Genomic DNA, 18186 nt, shown 5'->3' on the forward strand with positions numbered 1-18186 from the left:
CTCTCCATTCTCTCCTCAAGCGAAACTAAGTGCTGCCGCGACTCTCCAAACTGTCAGCTCCAAATTGGCAGCCTGACCTTCTCTTTCTTCCTTGAGGTGTCTTTCCAAAGGCATACCTCTACCATGTGAAAAGAAATGCAATTAAGAGGTGACATAAACACTGAGCACCCGTTGTAGTCATCTCTTGGTAGAAGGAGAAGGGCATTGGGTGAGTGGGAGGAGGGTGTTTAGAGGACATGACAGCTGCCATTGTGACATGTATGCATAGATAGTGGTCTATTAATTGGGATTTGCAAAGGTGAACAGTGGACAGACAGTGGAGAATGTGACCCAGTTTCAATTAATAAGCTTTGACCTTGACAAGAAAGCTGTGTTAACCTCGTCGACTGTGTTGGCTTGCGTGACCTGATGCTTTCATTGTTGGCGGTCACAATAAAAACTTGGATGCTCAAGTAAAGTGGGGATGCAAAGTGGACAGATTTCTTAGATACTCTACATTCTTGTCTTTCACACGCTGCTGTTCAGGCAGAAAAACTAACTTGAAGACTTTGTGCTATATATGGCTTGGAATAATAACTCGGGCCTATCTGCAGATATTTCATCAATTACCCACATTGGAAACACACTCTAATTGTATTCTGATAGTACCTTGCTGCTTTTAATTCAAGAATAAGAATCTCACTGGTGGGGAATGGCTGTTTAATTGGCATTTAAGGTGGCTGACATTTGGAGCAACCCACTGAATCTGGCCAAAAGTCCGAAAGGTGTTGTGAAGAGCTGTGTAATTATTGTGGTCTCCCCAGGCAACGGGCTTAATAAGAAGAGAGAACGACTCCGCATTCTCCCCCATGCATACATCACAGACATTCATACCACTTTCATAAATAAATACCTGTGCAATATTTCATCCTGTATTTGTCATTCACTCGAATGAAACCATCAGACAGTTTTGATTTGAGTTGACATTTATTATTATTATTATTATTTTCATATTTGAGACTATTGTTGTTTGTTTGCTTGAGTTAAATCAATCTGCTTGGTTTGTGTTCTAAAAAGCCCTGCACCATGGATCCCAAAAATGTGTTTGTACAGTAGATGAATGGCTCCTTGGCCTTCTCCTTGCGGGTTGTTTAGCTTTCAGACCCCTGACAGAGGCAAAGAGACTCCCTTTGGGAAACATGAGGCACTTCAGGTTGAATGGAATTCTCCCTGTATTCTCCAAAGCTCTCTTCATCTGCAGGCCCAGGGGGAAAAAGCAGCCGAAACATTTTTTAAAATAGGATGCTTAATCCAGCAGCACTGAATGAAGGATAGTAGCGTGTGAAGTTTTTTTTTTCCTCCCACCCAAGAGAAAAAAAAACACTTGAAAAGAGGCCGGCGTAATGAGCCATCACTAGATGATATTAGAAAGTTGCTGTATAAAACAACTCTAGAAGTTTAAGGCTGAGTGCAGAATGCTATCGTAATGCCACAACATGATAAATGATGCAGGAAGGATCGTGTTGGTGGCGACTCACTATGAAACATTCAGCACAGAGATATTCTTTAGCACAGAGAACTGACACATATGAACGCAAATATGCAAGTTTGACCTTAGTTTCAGACAAATAAGAGGCACTTTGAGGCTACGGGTAAATAAAGTCTACATGTGAGAAGGATCTCTTCTCTTCATATTTTATAATTATCACAGTAAGCATGATTTAATGTTCACCCTTGGCTGCATCGTAGTTGAGTAATAGAGCATCAATCACACACAGTGGCTCCCAATGATAAGGTATGAGAGTGAATTCTCCCCACACATGCGTGCGTGTGCATGTGCCCCAGGGCTATCGGCTCAGTAAATGATGCTGGTGGGGTTGTCGACAGAGATGGGGGTCATCACTCCATAGAGAGACTGATAGGTGAGTCATATGGCCCTGCAATATGGTTGTGGTTGTGGGGGGCGTTGACCTTTTCACAAACCTTTATCACAGAAAACCCACTTTGTATTTTGATAGTTTTTTTTTTCAATCCACTGGCTTGAGCTTAACGTGTAAGGTTGAAAATAAAACGATGCCATCATCATCATTCATCAGACTAACACTCAATCTGTATGCCGTATGGAAAATGACAAATTAAACCAAGAATAACCAAACTTTTCCATTAGCCTAACGGTTGGATTGAATATAAATGATAAGTCATGCTTGGAGAGTAACACGCTTAGCTGCTACGTTAGCGTGGCAACAGTGCTAACCCAATGTGATGGATGGCACCTTGCATTGAGCGAGTGTAGATTCGTAAAACTTCACACGTTGGAGCCTTCAAAAAGGGTGCTGGTCACTGAGCTCCCAAGCCGATGATGCAGTGGTGGCGTGACTTCGAAGCCCGAGTAGACTATTACAGGCACTATTAGACCATTCCAAATCCACACATCAAAATAACAACATAATAAATAATACTATAAATCATATCGTAATATGATCGCACGGGACTACCAAGGCACGGAAAGGAGCCAGCTATGACTCTCACACACAGTGCTGGAGTGGGGAGAAATCGCTCGCCTCCAATTGTGAAACTGCTTCTTACACAAATATCTTTGTTTTATTGTAAGTTAGAAAGTAGACCCCAATGGTAAAATGTATGGAAAAAAAATTAAATATACAGTATTTGAGTAATTTTTACAAGACCGTTAACAAAACCGTTAAGGTTGGGTCTTATCGATTTTCCGATCTTTGATAATTCAGCCCCAGTGCCAGTTTATGACTGCGGCTCGGTACTCATCCCTAGTTATCACTTACTGGGACAGGACAATGATCACTTCCTGTGTACTACCAATAATATAGTAGCATTTCATTTACCGTATTTTCACGACTATAAGGCGCCATTAAAAGTCTTAAATTTTCTCCAAAATGGACAGGACGCCTTATAATGCAGAGCGTCTAGTGTATGCGCCGAGTTCCAAAGCCTGACTGAAAGCACCTCTGGCCGACACGCTGTTTATATAGAGAAAAGGCGGAGTGAGTGACGACAGGCATGCGGAAGTCCGCCAATGAGTGAAGGGTGGGCGTGTAAGAGGACTCTAAAGGCACGTCCCTAGCAGGTACCAGTCACCAATGAGTGAAGGGTGGGCGTGTAAGAGGACGCTAAAGGCACGCCCCTCGCAGGTACCAGTCGCCAATGAGTGAAGGGTGGGCGTGTAAGAGGACGCTAAAGGTACGTCCCTGACAGGTACCAGTCGCCAATGAGTGAAGGGTGGGCGTGTAAGAGGACGCTAATGGCACGCCCCTAGCAGGTACCAGTCGCGTGAGTACATTGTAAAATGGTGAAATAAAGTACAACCGAACTCAGTTTTGCTTCCGTTGCCTTTTTAAAAATGTGTTTTTAGCATGCGTGCATGCATGCCGTATGTTTAAGCTGGCGTATGTTTTACCATGCCTGGCTGCGCCCAATAATACAGTGCGTTTTGTGTATGTGTCAAATACAGAAATATCACCCCTTACTGAGACTGCGCCCAACAACACGGTGCGCCGAATGGTCGTGAAAATACGGTAAATTAAAAAAAATGCACTATAAAATCTAAAGTGATGTGAAGAACATAGTCTTTGTCAGTACCGTGCACTCATTTGGTCCATATTCATTTGCAAAATATTTTGCCACCCTTTGCCCAGAGTAATCATTAGTATCAAAGAAGGGTTTAGTATTCTTTTTGGTGCATGCCTTGACACGGAGTGGTCCTCAGCTTCTGTTGCTATTAGTGTCTCGGCCTGCGGCTGCTCAGTCACCACTTCAATGAGAGCTTTCTCTAAGCAGGACCATCTCTCTGCTGCAGCTGCCGCCCTGCTAACTCCTCCTGCCTGGGAGAGAAATACGATGCGACAGAGCATCCATAGTATTTTCTTGCCCCGCCCCGATGTCTTTGACTTTTTTACTCCACGCATAGTTTCACATCCAATTTGTCCATCGCCCAGTGACGCCTATTCCCCTAAGACCACAGCTTTTGTGGGATTGCTGGTGCCCCCTGTGATTGTGTGTCTTTATGTGGACGCTGTTATTGATTATCTGTGTGACTGGGCTGTTGCTGCTGCCATTGTCACTGCGATTCGGTGTGCTGTGTTGGGGTATGCCCGGCATATTTGAACGTGGGTGTTGCAACGAGGCAACTTGTTCACAAGCACCCAAATTCTGAAGAAAAAAGTGAGGACCCTGAAAGATGAAATTGAAGTATATTTTCGCTTGTAGAGGCATCAGTTCTTCTCCAAGTTGACGATATATACTTGTCAATTTGTGGCATGGCTCCATGCGTGTGATTTGTGCAGACACATCGGCAAACAGAAATAGCCACCTCCCCAGACTTTGGACAACTTTACCAAACTTGACAGTATGTGCTGGTTATCAGAAGCCGATGCTGATAGTTCTGTGAGCGAATGCTAATCAGTGCTAATGCCACATTTCTGCTGTCTATCTTTTAGCTGTGACATGATGAAATGATAAAGATTCTGCGGAATCTTTGACCATGGAAAAATGCCAATGTGTATATGTGGTATGTATTCCCAATTTTGATCGGACACCCCGGCAAAATTCTGATCGGCTCGCTTGCAAGCACGTTATTTGAAACGGTTCAAAGAATAAGGATTTCCTTGGTCGTGTAATTTTGCACTTGATAAGTGTGCAAGCATTTTAGACACTCAACTATTTGCATACAAACAATTTGCAGGCAACTTTTCAATTCTTGCCCCAGTTAAGATGGATCACAGTACTTTTCTAAAAGTGAATGGGTGCAGTTTCTTTCCTTCCTTCCTTCCTTCCTTCCGTCGTTGTCGTGAGGAGAACTCATACAGTACAACTGTGTCGCTCTCACAGGCAGCGTTCCTCTGTGGCCACTGTGATTAATTCCTTTTAACAAAGCAAAGCGAGTCTTGCTTGTCTGGATCACTGTGTTCTCCATCTGAGTGCGCACTCCTGTCACCATCTATTGCCAGACTTTGTATGAAATGAGAGCCACTTTCACCTTTCTCTGGTCCTAAGCTCGCCAGATCCTCAATTTTCGACACTTACGCTCCTGCTCTCTTGGGTTTTGTGTTCAGATGATTTTCTTTTTGACTGCATTCTGTAAAAACAGCTGGAAGGGGTACGGCCAGGCTCATTGATTACTGACAGCAACAAGAAGAAATTTGTCGTTGCCATAACTTCACATTGTTTTTTTGTTGTTGTTGTTGTTGTTGTTTTACAAACACATAAAACTTCCGACGGCTGGTCACTCCATGTTATAACTCAACAGGTCACTGAATCACACCGCCTGCATGGAGCTCAATATCAAGCCAGAAAATTACAGTTAACTTGATTAGAAGGCGGATACAATTAATGATGCACGGCGATGGCCAAAGAACGCTGGGGGAACTTGCTGTTTAATGAGCTAACACTGAGCCTGTGCAGATGTGCTCCACAAGCAGTCAATGTTATCAGAGGCGGGCAACTCCCTTCTGTAGAGCTCTGCCAATTAGCTGAATTATGGGACTTGGCGATCATGATTACCGTCGAAATGGTACTTGTTGCTAAGAATTGCATTAGTGCTGCTCGTTAAATTATGACAAGGGATTGTTCTTTTTTTCCTGATGTGACATATCACTCCTGTAAATTGCACTACTGTTGAGCCCAGCTGCCCAAGTGACCAATAATTCTCAGCAGGGTTGGAGAAGCGTTGAGACCTGGCTTCATTAATGAGGAAATTCAACACTAGTCCACAATAATTGTACTTTTTGCTTCTGGTTGAGAGATTTCCCTTGCGGGCCAAAGTACTGGAGCGCGTCATATATATGATAAGTAGAGGCGCCTGTCTGCATTGGATTCATTGCCCACTTAAATTGGTGCAGCATTGACTTCACATAGCGGTGAGGTGGAGAGGGAATTAACGAAATATGAACCCCCATCCAGTGTGTTGTGAATTAAAGTGCATTTATCTTGGCCTGTCTTGGGAGATTTTACAATTCACAAGCATATCAAAGCAGTGGCGCAGGTACCCCAGTAAAAAGATGCTGCTGGTGTACTAGGAGGCAAGAATGAGAAACGGGTCAGACTCAATAAAGAGCTCTGATCGCTCGGATGGCAGAAGGCATGAGAAGTCGATGAGGATGGAATAACAAGTGGCATCTCCTTCATGCATTGAGCCTTTGTCTTGTACTCACCTATTTCCGCTTGCTATAGACCTCATCCTCTCTTTTGACCCTTCGTGCTACTTCGCCTAGTGGCCTTCCTCACACAGTTCTTTTCTCTCAGCCGTTCGCTTTCTTTATCGTGAGTTCAGCTTGCATTTACCCAACCATGATTCCACACTTGCAGAATAAAACGCAGTGAGCCCCATGCCGGGCTGTTCATAAGCAGTCTCCATAACAGCAAGCTGGGAGTCTTTTGAAGTGGTGCAGGGTAGCACCGGTGAAGCCACAAAGTCAGGTCAGCCATGTTGCTGACTCTTGTTTGATGAGGCAACTCCCCGTTTGGGCCAAACCAACCTAATGAACCTAACACAAGTGCTGACATTGACAGGTGGCTCTTTGGACTGAGCGACTATTTCAGAGGGTAATGACTTTGCAGACGTCCACTTTTTGGAATCTTCACATGATGCGAGCAATACCAAACCCTCGACCTACCCACCTACTCATGTATCCGTGTATCTAACTCTTAAGCCAACTTGTTAGCACATCTGCCTCACAGTTCCGAGGTTGTGGGTGAAATAAGATAAAAACAATGGAGCGATCGATCTGTATTCTAAACATTTGTTACCGTCCGACTCAATATCAATGAGTATGTAATATTTTGCGATAGCAACGTAGTGTGTCATATATTCTGAGGGTGTGGGAGACAGCGTCCGTATGACATAACGACCAGTCATAATGCCTAATGGTGGGTCGTGAGTTTCCATGTTGAGAGCATGTGTTCCGTCGAAGTATTTACCAAGAGGAGGGTATTGAGCTGACCGTCAAAGCCAATTAAGGGAGTACAAATGAAAATGGAGGATGTGTTGCCTCAGGCCAGGAGAGTACAGTGTCAGGGCCAAGCCGTCTTTTCTGTTGTCACAGTGCGGATAAACGAATCAGTGTCGCTTATGGTCAAGTGAGGTCCAATATAAAGAAGTTGCACACCTCTATAACGTTCTTGTGTGAGTCTGCCAGTGGATTTCTATTAAAGTTTTCATGTTTCGCCTTAATCTTGTAGAGATTGTAAGCTTTGCTGCAGCCTGAAGTTTGTTCCTTTTCAGGTTCACCAGCTGGCCTTGACTGATTAAAGCTCCTTTGCTTGATTAATGCCCACTCGAGCTGATAACCAGCCCCTGTGGCTGTGGGGTTGGTGGGCAATGCTCAAGCTGAGCGGAACCAGGAAACAAGTTAAAAGGGGCATGGAAATCTGTTTAACTCTTTAACCCCTACCCCTACCCCCCATTCTTGTACCTCCAGACTCTTAAGATGCTAATAAGAATCTAAGAATGCTAGCTCCGTTCATGTGACAATTCGAGCTATAAATCACCATGGTAAAGTTTGACGTTTTTTTTTAAACTTTAGAATTAATGTGTTATACGCTAAAGGTGTATTTCTGTTTTATCTGCTGATTTGTCTCTTTTCCATTGGTATATTTCCTGTGTGCAGCCATCAGTTATGGTGGACAGTCAAGTGGCGGAAAGAAAATTTAATTTCTTCTACCAAACAGGAGTTTGTGACAGAGTGTCACTGAATGACCTCACATTTTATCGCGATTGTGATGTTTCATCTGTTTGTGATAAATGAGCAATATTGATATTGTGTTAGTCTCACTTTGACTGTCTAAATGCATGTGCACAGAGTGACACACTCACAATTATGGTCTGGACCTTCTTCAGATTTTTGTTATTTGGTAATTATTTTTCTGGAGCATCCCGGGGGCCACATGGTACAGGCACAGTGAATACAGAGTGTTCAACACAGATTCCACAGACGTAACCATGACCTTTTCCAATCTGAAGTCCTGCGCTAACCGCCAGTTTGATGAGAGCCAGCTAATCGATGCCCGGTCGCCTTGAGAGAGTACCTTCATGTCTCTAAGACCGAAATCTCAACTCGGAATACTGGCTTTTACCTGCCGCTTTTTGTCACCCCTTCACAGAATAATGAAACATTTACTATTTAATTGCCTGCTCCACAAAGAATGATCATTTTAATTTGCCCTCATTAAAGCTGTCTAATCTAATGGGCTCATTAAGGGGCATGAATGGAACCACAGTCAGCGGCCTGGACAACTCCCTCTGGGAGGAATCCATCAATGGATCATAAATATTTTATTTTGTCTTCCTACATATTGTAAGGTGCCTCAATTTGATGCGCATACGTGCTTAACGTGCACCTGTAATGTCGGAACATAAAATCTGTTTTGTCTCAACCATGCATCCTCAAATAACAGTGCACACACACACACACACACACACACACACACACACACACACACACACACACACACACACACACACACACACACACACACACACACACACACAAGATGGGGAAAGGGGCATGGAAATATATATATATATATATATATATACTGTATGTATATACAGTATATACTGTATTTCTTTATATATATATACTGTATATATATGTATATTTAATCTTCAGCAAGCACTCCTGACTTCCATATTTTGCTCTGATGCGGATGCTAACCTGCAACTTGTCAGTCCCTTGGCCAAGTTAACATATCCAAGTCATCATGGACTGAATTGTGGTCACCCTGTTGATCAAATCTAATAATTATCTAATCATTGATAATAAAGTACTAAAACATCCACTTAATACATTTAATATATCCTGTACCAAAATGATTATTTCTAATATTCTGCCTTTTTCTGCTTCATAATAGCACATTTTCTAAAAAAGCAACCCGCATCCCCTTAATCGTCTAATGAAAGTTCTCCTATAAAAATCACTATGCTGGTCACATTCTTTAGGGAGGTTATCTGCTTGGTGTCTGGGGAGTTATATGTTGGCTCACAAATGCATCCATTATAGCACAAAGATGAAAGTTTCAGTTTTGGCTCAATATTAAGGAAGCTTCTGACCACTGACCACAGACCTATGCTCTTTTGGGAAGGAGATCAGTACCTGCAGGAAGGTGGATGGAAAGTCATCGATTTGGCTGTGGAAATAGATTTAATGATGAACTGGCTCCAAATTTGTGGCATTCATTCTGTCACTTTGAATGGCAGGAGGCCCAAATCAGCACTGACTCCTTTTTCACTGTGTACTTTCTTTCTCCTTGCTAATTTGTCATGGATGGCTATTTTCATTGGATATTAAATTACCAGTGAGCAGTTGACATTTTGTGTACAGTGTTAATTCAATATTGCACCTTGAAAGTGCAGTGAAGGAGATGTGCACCAGGTCGTGGAGTTGCATCTTTAAAACCATTACGACTATTTTCTGTGTCATTTTGGAAACTCGGGAACTGTACCTTTTAGTTACAAAGCCAAGAAATGGAGGTAAGGCAATTCTTTGTTCAGTTGGACCATTAGTGTGGATCCTATGGGCTGTGTAGAAAGCTGATTGCAAGTAACGTTTGTTGCAGCTGGCTGGATTGTTGACGATGTATTGACATTTCTTTCAGCTTTTGTGTGAATGTGTGCGTGTGTGCGCATGTGCCTGTCTACGCGCAAACAATTTGTAACCTGCGGTACCGATTTGATGGTCTGATGTGGTTTCCATTAAGGTGCTGGCAGGGGTTCCATCCATATTTGTCACTCTGGTAGCAACTGCCCTGTGACTTGTCGGATACCATCTGTTTAAGGTGAATGCTAAACACACCAAAACAGTGCACAATTGAGGTTCCTACAACCTCTATTGAGTTCCACCTTTGAGAGCATCCCTTGCACTGGTTATCACAAAGCATGACCACTATCCATTCATAAACTGACTATTGCATGCCAGGGGATCTGCCAGACATTTAAAGAAACACGACAGGAACGGAGTTTCAATTTTACAAATCCATTTCTGATCGGTAACCACAAATGTCAGTTCTAGTTATCTTAATTCGAAGATGGATTTTGCAGGCTAAGTAATAATTTATGTAGACAAAAGTCAATGTTGTCAGGCAAGAAATATTCATCACAAAGAAATTATTATTTTTTAATTTTTATTTTATTTTTTTATCTGATCAAGACATTTCGGACAATTCTATTTAGTGCCCTTTAGAGATTTTAAAAAGTGAGATAAATTAATTATAATCTGCATTTAATTATTTTTTTCAACTCTTTACCAATAAATTGCCAATAAAAAGCACTCGCCCAGACGTGCAATACAAAAGATTGATACACAACAACGGCAAAAAAAATGGATTAAAACATTTCTTGTTTTTAACAGATCTATGCAGATGGATTCCTAGCCACAAACATTCCGAGACTAGTCCCAAATTCTGCCTGCAACTTTTAGTTTCGACTAGCAGAACAAATTTTGCTCATTACATTTGTCAATCTCCAAATTTGCACAGAGCAAGGTCAATAAAAGAATAGTTTTGAGCTGCAACTAAAGATTTTTTCTATAATTCATTTATCTGTCCATTTTTTGAGTAATCAACTTTTTTTATTTAATTGCAAACTCCTTCTTTTGTTGTTTTCTTTTTCAATTGAGTCGTAAAACCTATCATTTGGGCAGGGATTTGTAGACTTTTTACGGGCGTCTGGAAAGTTTCAAACAGAATTGTACCCTACAAACGTAGACTCAGGAAAGTGGATCGAACAAAAATATTTATTTACAAAAAAGGCACGAGGCCGACAAAGTATATATAATGACGCTGGGCAAGCCAGGAAGAATGCAAAGAAAACAAAAAGCGCTTGTACAAATCAATGAAAAAACACAAACACTTAAAAACACCAAAAACGATTTACTTGAATAACGAAGAACATGAGCAAAGGCAAGAGCCGAAAGAAATGGAGAAAACATAAATCAAGGCCAGAGGCAAAAACGGAACGAGGGTCATAAGAGACAGTCTTGACAAAATACACAAGAACAATGACTTGAGCAAGGCGAAATGATCCGATATCTTGACGTGAGTCCATGAGGTCCTTAAATAGTCCCAATAATTGTAATGCCAGACAGGTGCTCAACAGGAATACCGGAACGCCTCTCTTACGGTATGGGATCATGACACCGTCATACATCTTATATCTTGTTGTAACTACTCCTTTTATGATTGGCCATTGTTTTGTCAACTGTGCAAGGGGGGGAAAGCATTCTGCTTTAGGGCAAAACATGAAATGTTGATCATTATTCATTTTTATGAAAGATGTTAGACACTGAGGGATAAACAAGTGCAAATACTTCCAGACGTGCTTTCAGCGCTGAGGACACCACCGTGCCTGTCGTCTGCTCAAGATGAGCCTAAGAAGTCAGGGAGGACATATGCCGAGGCATTAATCTGTTAATAGAAAAGAAGCCTCTTACAACTTGTCTTGTGTGAAACTTCCAAAACTTAATCTTGTCAACTTTCTGTTCAGTTGCTCAAACTGCGGGCTTAATCGTGAACAACAGCGCTGCCACAAATGAAATCTTATCAAATGGAACGTGTGCAGATGTGACTGTGCCCATCCATTTTCCGATCTGCTTTTATCCTCACAAGGGTCGCGGGGGGTGCTGGAGCCTATTCCACAGCTGTCTTCGGGAAGCAAACGGGAGACATCCTAAACTGGTTTCCAGCCAATCGCAGGGCACACAGAAACGAACAACCATTCGCGCTCACCCTCACACCTAGGGACAATTTTGAGTGTTCAATCAGCCTGCCATGCATGTTTTTGGAATGTGGGAGGAAACCGGAGTACCCGGAGAAAACCCACTGAAAACATGCAAACTCCACACAGGGAGGCCGGAGCTGGAATCGAACCCGGTACCTCTGCACTGTGAGATCGACGTGCGAACCACTTGTCCACCGGGCCGCCCTATGTGCTATGTATATTATTATTATTATTATTATTATCATTGTTTATTTATTTATTTATTACACTCAAAGTCTGATGGCTTCCCACAGTGTGTAGCAAAGTGTACCAGAGCGAATTCCTTCTCATTTTTTGCATCATTTCCCTCTTCCTCCTAAGCATAAAGACATGAATATTTAAAAGTACATCAAACAAGCATTCATAAAATATTAAAAGGCTTGAGAAACAAGAAAAGCTTTTATCCTCCCTCTTATGTATATATCTTCCTGAGGCCCCCCCCTCCTCTTTCTCTCTCTCTCTCTCTCTCTCTCATCCATGAATTTTACCCACGGGTGACAAACCCTCCCCCTCAATATACTCCTTTGTGGCATGCACACATTGATGCATACAACAGGTAAAGATGAGAGGCAGGACGGCCCGAGACCTCTCAGTATATACAGTGGATGTGCTGCATGATCAAGAGTCTTGTATGGTTGGTTACGCTGCACAAAATGCACAACACATTCATGACATTTTAAGAGACCCCTATAATCTGTGGGGATTGGACCCTCAGAGAGTAGCTCTCTAAATTTGCATGCGGTTTGGGGAGATCGCTTTTGACCGGAGGATCTGAAATATTACCATTCAAAGGGCAAACACTCTCTCCTTTCTGTGCTGCCTCTCTCCGTCTGGCCAAGAGCTAGCTGTGCTAATTGCCGTAGAAACACCTCAAAGCTGCTGTGTTTTTAGAAAAGATCCTGTTAAGCATAAATTTAAAAGAAGGTTGTGCGAGGCTAATATATAGCTCCCCCCTCCTTTTTAAATTCCTGATTGCAAGAACATAACCAGTCTGTCGGCGGTATTTCAGCAGCTTTGTTCTTTTACTTTCTACTATTTGGGTGATTTTCCACTGCAGGAAGTCCGAGTAGTTGCCAGATGGCTCTAACATTTACTGGAAGGCCGCTGGTGAGGTAAATTCAAAGTGTGCCAGCTGCCAAAACGAGGACAATGTGGAGGAAGCATCAAAAGAGCAAAGTGAAGCATAACAAACTGCAACACCACATTCTTTGTTTCCTCCATGGTTCTTTTCAGATTTCTCTTTACATCAGCCTTCCTAGTTTTTCCAACAACGTATCATCACCTGCGAGGGCCACTTTAAATACATAACCTGCCCCGGATTGGGTACCGGTATTTGTTTTGAAGGGGCACCGGAAAACAACCCTTTGCAGTGGAATATCACCTTTTCCTGCTCTCAAGGCTTGCACTTGAATGTGACAATTTCAGTTTGCAGTCTTCAGTGCTTTACTCCAAATTTGACTTCACGTATGATAATGTAACTTAATTCAAAGCAATCTATGATTCATGAGATGGGTCACTTAAATTGACTCGTTGGATTCTACCAAAGTGGAAGTTATATTGCGTGTCTGCGTGCATTTCAGTGGAGCTGCATGATAGTTGAAGGCAGTGGGAGATTAATGAAAGAAAAAGCAAATCTTACATGACTACGTGGCATATTGATTCTGTCATATTTGCGGCGGCTGTTTCACTTAAGCATTCGTTCTTGTGCTTGTGTTCGCAATATTTTCATGCATTCTCCCCTTTCTGTCTGTAGCAGAGCGGAGTGTAAACGAAAAGGATGACAATTCTTGTTTGAAGCAAGCCTATTTTATGCATCTTTTTTTTTTCCTCTCCCAGTCAGGGTACGCCGCTTGAGAGAATAAAGCCAAAGACCTCTTGGAGCGCGCATTGTTGACGAAATCTAATCAAAAAGAGAAGTGCTTTTAAATGTCTCTTGTCCCCCTGGGCAGGACATTTGTTGGCGTCTCTGCTCCCACCAGTGTGTCCTGGCCAAACTCCACAGCCACCAGATGTAATTATTATTGAGCGGCTATCCTGTCCGGCGCCCCCCCCCCCCCCCCCCCCCATATAATAACAACATTTGGACAAAGATTAATGCTTTGAATCACATTTTTGTTGTCTTGCCGTTTTCAATGGAGTTGTGATGGCATATCACTTACGGAGAAATTGGTAGTCAGTGGGCAGCGCGAAAGGGCGGGGTTGCTCGGAGGGAAGTAAAATTAATTACTGCTCTCTTTAAATTCAATGTCATGTCTCATTTTCGTTAATCCCCTCGGCCCCTTTCACTCTCAGGATTTCTGACTTTCTAACAGAGAAGCTTGTAAAGACCAATGAAAAGAGTTCCTAGATGCTAATAGCAAATTAGCCTCCGTGTCACTTTTGGAGCTGTTGGATTGACAGACATTGCCAGATTGTGGACTGGTCTACTGTTGCAAGCTCAAACACCCAAAATGCAAAAGTTACAACACTTGATATGGTAAACGGTCTGATTCTTATAGCTTTATGCACAATTAATCATTTTCCCCATAGTGCTATAACAGCATGCTTCCAGCACTTTTTCACAGAGACAGTTTGCTGGAGATCGGTCGGATTTAGTGGTTTGGCTTGAAAAGACAGAGCTGGATGATGTTCAGTTTCTCTGTGCTACTGTTGGTAAACTCGTCAGACTCACTTGGCCAAGGACATGAACGTGTTTCTGCTGGTACCTTAATGAAGCAATGCGATCCCTCAAAAATCAGTGCTGTTTTATGTAGAAGCTGTAAAATTTTCCACAACATGAGTTGCGAATCCTGTCGTGACTCCCAATATGTGCCATGAACATGTCATACCTTGGTTTTCTCATAAAACTGATATATTTTGACATAACATCAAAGCTAAGGTGGGTGTTGGGCATACTATTTTGATAAATGAGATCGTAAAATAAAGTTATTAAATTGCATGACTCGTTGGTCAAATCATGTACAATTCTCATGAGAACACAAGATATTCCATCATGTGGTAGGCTTACACTGTTCCAAAAATATGCAGCCTGTCAAGCAGTTTTTATGCTCCTGAATTATTATTCTGTCAACACTATGACGAATGGAGAAATGCAGTTAAATTCTGTCTGATTCAAGAACAGAATCAAATGTCCTAGCTTATGGCACCGGTATACTCCTGAAGTGAAAAACACAGAATGTCTTCTCACTTTATAACTATATGCACTGAGAAAAATAATGTTCGCTCTAAGGCATGTATGGACATCTTTCATCGAACCTTGGATCATTCTCCTTTTTCTTTCAGTTACGTTTTTTAAAATTTTATTTTATTTTTTTAAGCAGAGCCGCAGTCTTGTCACTGTTATGGTTATGTGCCTGTCCTTGCGACAGGAAAAAAAAAAATAGAAAGCACATTTATCAAGCTAAAATAGCAATTGTTCCTGAGAAAGCAGCCAGCCTAAGTGGAGCACATGCTTTTATCTTTAATTTATAATCTAATTAACAAGAACAAAAAGCCCAGTGATGTCAGTCAGTATAATAAAAGTTGAACAAAAGGGACACGGGCGCCTGAGAACTGCTCATATGGTCATAAACAAAATAATAATGTGCACTCAGTGTGTTGGATAAAATGAAAGTTTAATGTATTGCTTGCCATAACTAAATTTTGTTACCGTCCTCTCTCTCAATAGGCATACTTCCGACAGGGTGTTGCCCTTCAGTACCTTGGTCGCCATGCCGACGCACTGGCCGCATTTGCCTCCGGACTGGCCCAAGACCCCAAGAGCCTTCAGCTACTGGTGGGCATGGTAGAAGCTGCCATGAAATCTCCTCTACGGGGTAAGAAACTCATTAGCATGTTGTTTATGTATGCCGGCATATGTCAGTCCGTGTCTCCGTGTGCTGAAAGAAGCTGTCGGTCTGTCTCACCATCGCCATAGATTTTGTCCCGCAGGTGCCAAAACGTCTGGGATGATCCTCCTCCTGTGTCAGTCAATAAGCATGTTTGGCTGACTTTACCTGTCACTATTTACTCAATGTGCGGGAAGGCCGGCTCTATCTGTCGAACCACTGACTGCCGGTGTCATGTACTGAGCCCTTGCCTCTTAGGTCTGATGCCCGCAACTTCAGCGTATCTTATTGTCAGCCTGATCACTCTCGCAGATAGCCCGTTATCTTAATGAAGATCTAACACTAATGCCATTGTGTGTGTGCTTGGCCCTGACAAAGCAGTTTCCCCAGAGCTGAGTGGATTTATAAATACTGTGCACTAGCTCAAATTTAGACTAAAATGTGTGTTTTCTGTTTATGCATCATTATCATTCAACTGCACTGACCTAACTGTGCATGAGTAATCAGCGTGAGGCGGTCTAATGAGGCCCTAAACAAACCTGGCAATGATTTCACTTCAGATGACCACTGCAGTGGAATTTAATATGCTTCAGATCTGCGTGGACTACATCCCCTCTTCCAAATTCAACTGTAAACAGCAGCTGTATCTTTTTCGGACCTTGTTTAACCATTCAAATGCACATTTAACCAGGATATCAGTGGCATGGATTGACTTTGTTTAGTTAGATTTTTTTTCCTCCCCTTCTTTTTCGTGTTTGTTCTTGTGCAAGGAAGGTATTTAGACACTTTGCCGTGAATCAAGAATGGAGTTTCCATTGAAGTGACGTCAAGTACATAGGCTCGTAACTGGAAACAAAACAAGAAAACAGCTTGGGCGCAAGCCCAGACTGAAGCATCGTGGACAAGAATGAGTCCTCCCTGTAGGGGGAGGGGGGTGGGGACCAGGGCCTTTTAATCTCCTAATTGTTTACCGTATTCCCTGCAGTTTGGCACATCCAGCTAAGGACCTCATCCAAGGTGTGTTGAAGAGATGTTCACTAGGTTGAAGGATTAAGAGCAGTGATCCTCTCCGGGAGGCTGTCGGCACACTGGGAATCTAATCAATGTTAGGCCTGTAAACAGGAAGGATAACCAGCGTTAGTTGGCCAACGTCTGCTGATATGTGAAAGATAGGCACCCGCGAGCAGCACCATGTCCTGCCTCGTTAATCCAGGACATTCCTTTTCCATGCATATTAATGGAAATGGGAAAAAAAAACATTAAAACGGTGGGACTACTTCCTTGAAAAGCACTTACCGGCAATTTAATTTTGAATACCAAAATGTGCCTCTTGTAAAAATCAGTGAAATATCCTTAATGCCTTAGGCATAATTTATGCCTTTGGCTTTCAAGTCATTTTTAATTGAACATGAAAGTTGTGCTCAGCGTTAATCATTTAATCATTCAAAGCAGTTGTAAGTGTAATCACTACACTCTCCACTATATTTTATCGGGGTTGTTTGTATTTGGCCTAGAATGAGCTAATTGTTTTTGTGTGTGTGTGTGTGTGTGTGTTCTGTTTTGTTTTTGGGTTTTTTTCTGGAAGAATGTTTATACTGAGTTGGCACACTGCTTGACTGGTTAGCATGTCTGCCTCACAGTGCAGAGGTGATGGGTTCAATTCTGGCCCTGGCCTTCCCTGTGTGTAGTTTGCATGTTCGCCCTGTGCCTGCATGGGTTTTCTCGGGGTACTCCGGTTTCCTCCCACATTCCAAAAACACGCATGCTCGGTTAATTGATCACTTGAACTCGTCCCTCTGTGTGAGTGTGAGCATGGATGGTTGTTAGTCTGTGTGTGCCCTGCGATTGGCTGGCAACCAGTTCAGAGGGTGGGATAGGCTCCAGCATGCCTTTGACCCCTGTAAGCATAAAGTGGTTCAGATGATGGATGGAATTTTAAACAGTATATATCTTTTGCCTTTCTGTTCTGTAGACATCAGAATGTTGGAGTTGTAACTTTCCCTAAGCATATTTCAAAACAACACCCCCCCCCCCCCCCCCCCCCGCATGCCTTCCACCTTGAAACAGAGATTATCAAGGCGTTTTCAAGGACTCTATATGGGCTGCTTTGATTAAGAGTTTCTTGCTTCACACTTAACATCATGTGTGTGTCTCTTAAATTCATACCCAAGCGTCATTTATAATTCAGCCCATTCTGTTTGACATGCGGGCCTTGCGTAGATCAAGGTTTCTGCTCATTATGCCAGATGCAAGCAGTTGTTGTGCTATCATGTGACTCATCTAGTGTTTTCCACAACAAAGAAATCTCACACAAGTGGAAAGTAGAGCGATCTCACCTGCAACTCTTTTCCGATAATTGAAGCAGATTTCTTTTCCCCTTAACTGTTGCTTCCATGTGGATCATAGACCAAGCTGTTGGCCATCACAGTTGTTTTACGTCTTAGAATAAAACTATAATTGCATGGATGATCCTATTCATTTAGATGGCTCAAGGCTAGAAATGGTGAAAAAGGCCCATTGACAGATACAGTAAATTGTGTTTCCCCTCAAATGTTAACAAACCATGATTCCAATGAATTGGGACCTTGCCCATCCATC

The 18186-nt window shown here is 42.4% G+C and overlaps 1 protein-coding gene across 2 annotated transcripts in view; it reads left to right on the top strand.

The window, feature by feature from the left end:
* LOC147205020 (tetratricopeptide repeat protein 28-like) overlaps positions 1–18186 on the top strand; it is a 124412-nt gene that overhangs the window by 39357 nt on the left and 66869 nt on the right. For both annotated transcript variants that reach the window (XM_086111746.1, XM_086111747.1), the window contains exon 2: positions 15429–15576. In XM_086111746.1, the coding sequence (XP_085967872.1) occupies positions 15429–15576 (148 nt within the window). The remainder of the gene's footprint in view (positions 1–15428; positions 15577–18186) is intronic.

Source organism: Hippocampus guttulatus, chromosome 5, assembly GCF_054856545.1.
Source record: "Hippocampus guttulatus isolate MCC_2025c chromosome 5, RoL_Hgut_1.0, whole genome shotgun sequence".
Classification (NCBI taxonomy): Eukaryota; Metazoa; Chordata; class Actinopteri; order Syngnathiformes; family Syngnathidae; genus Hippocampus; species Hippocampus guttulatus.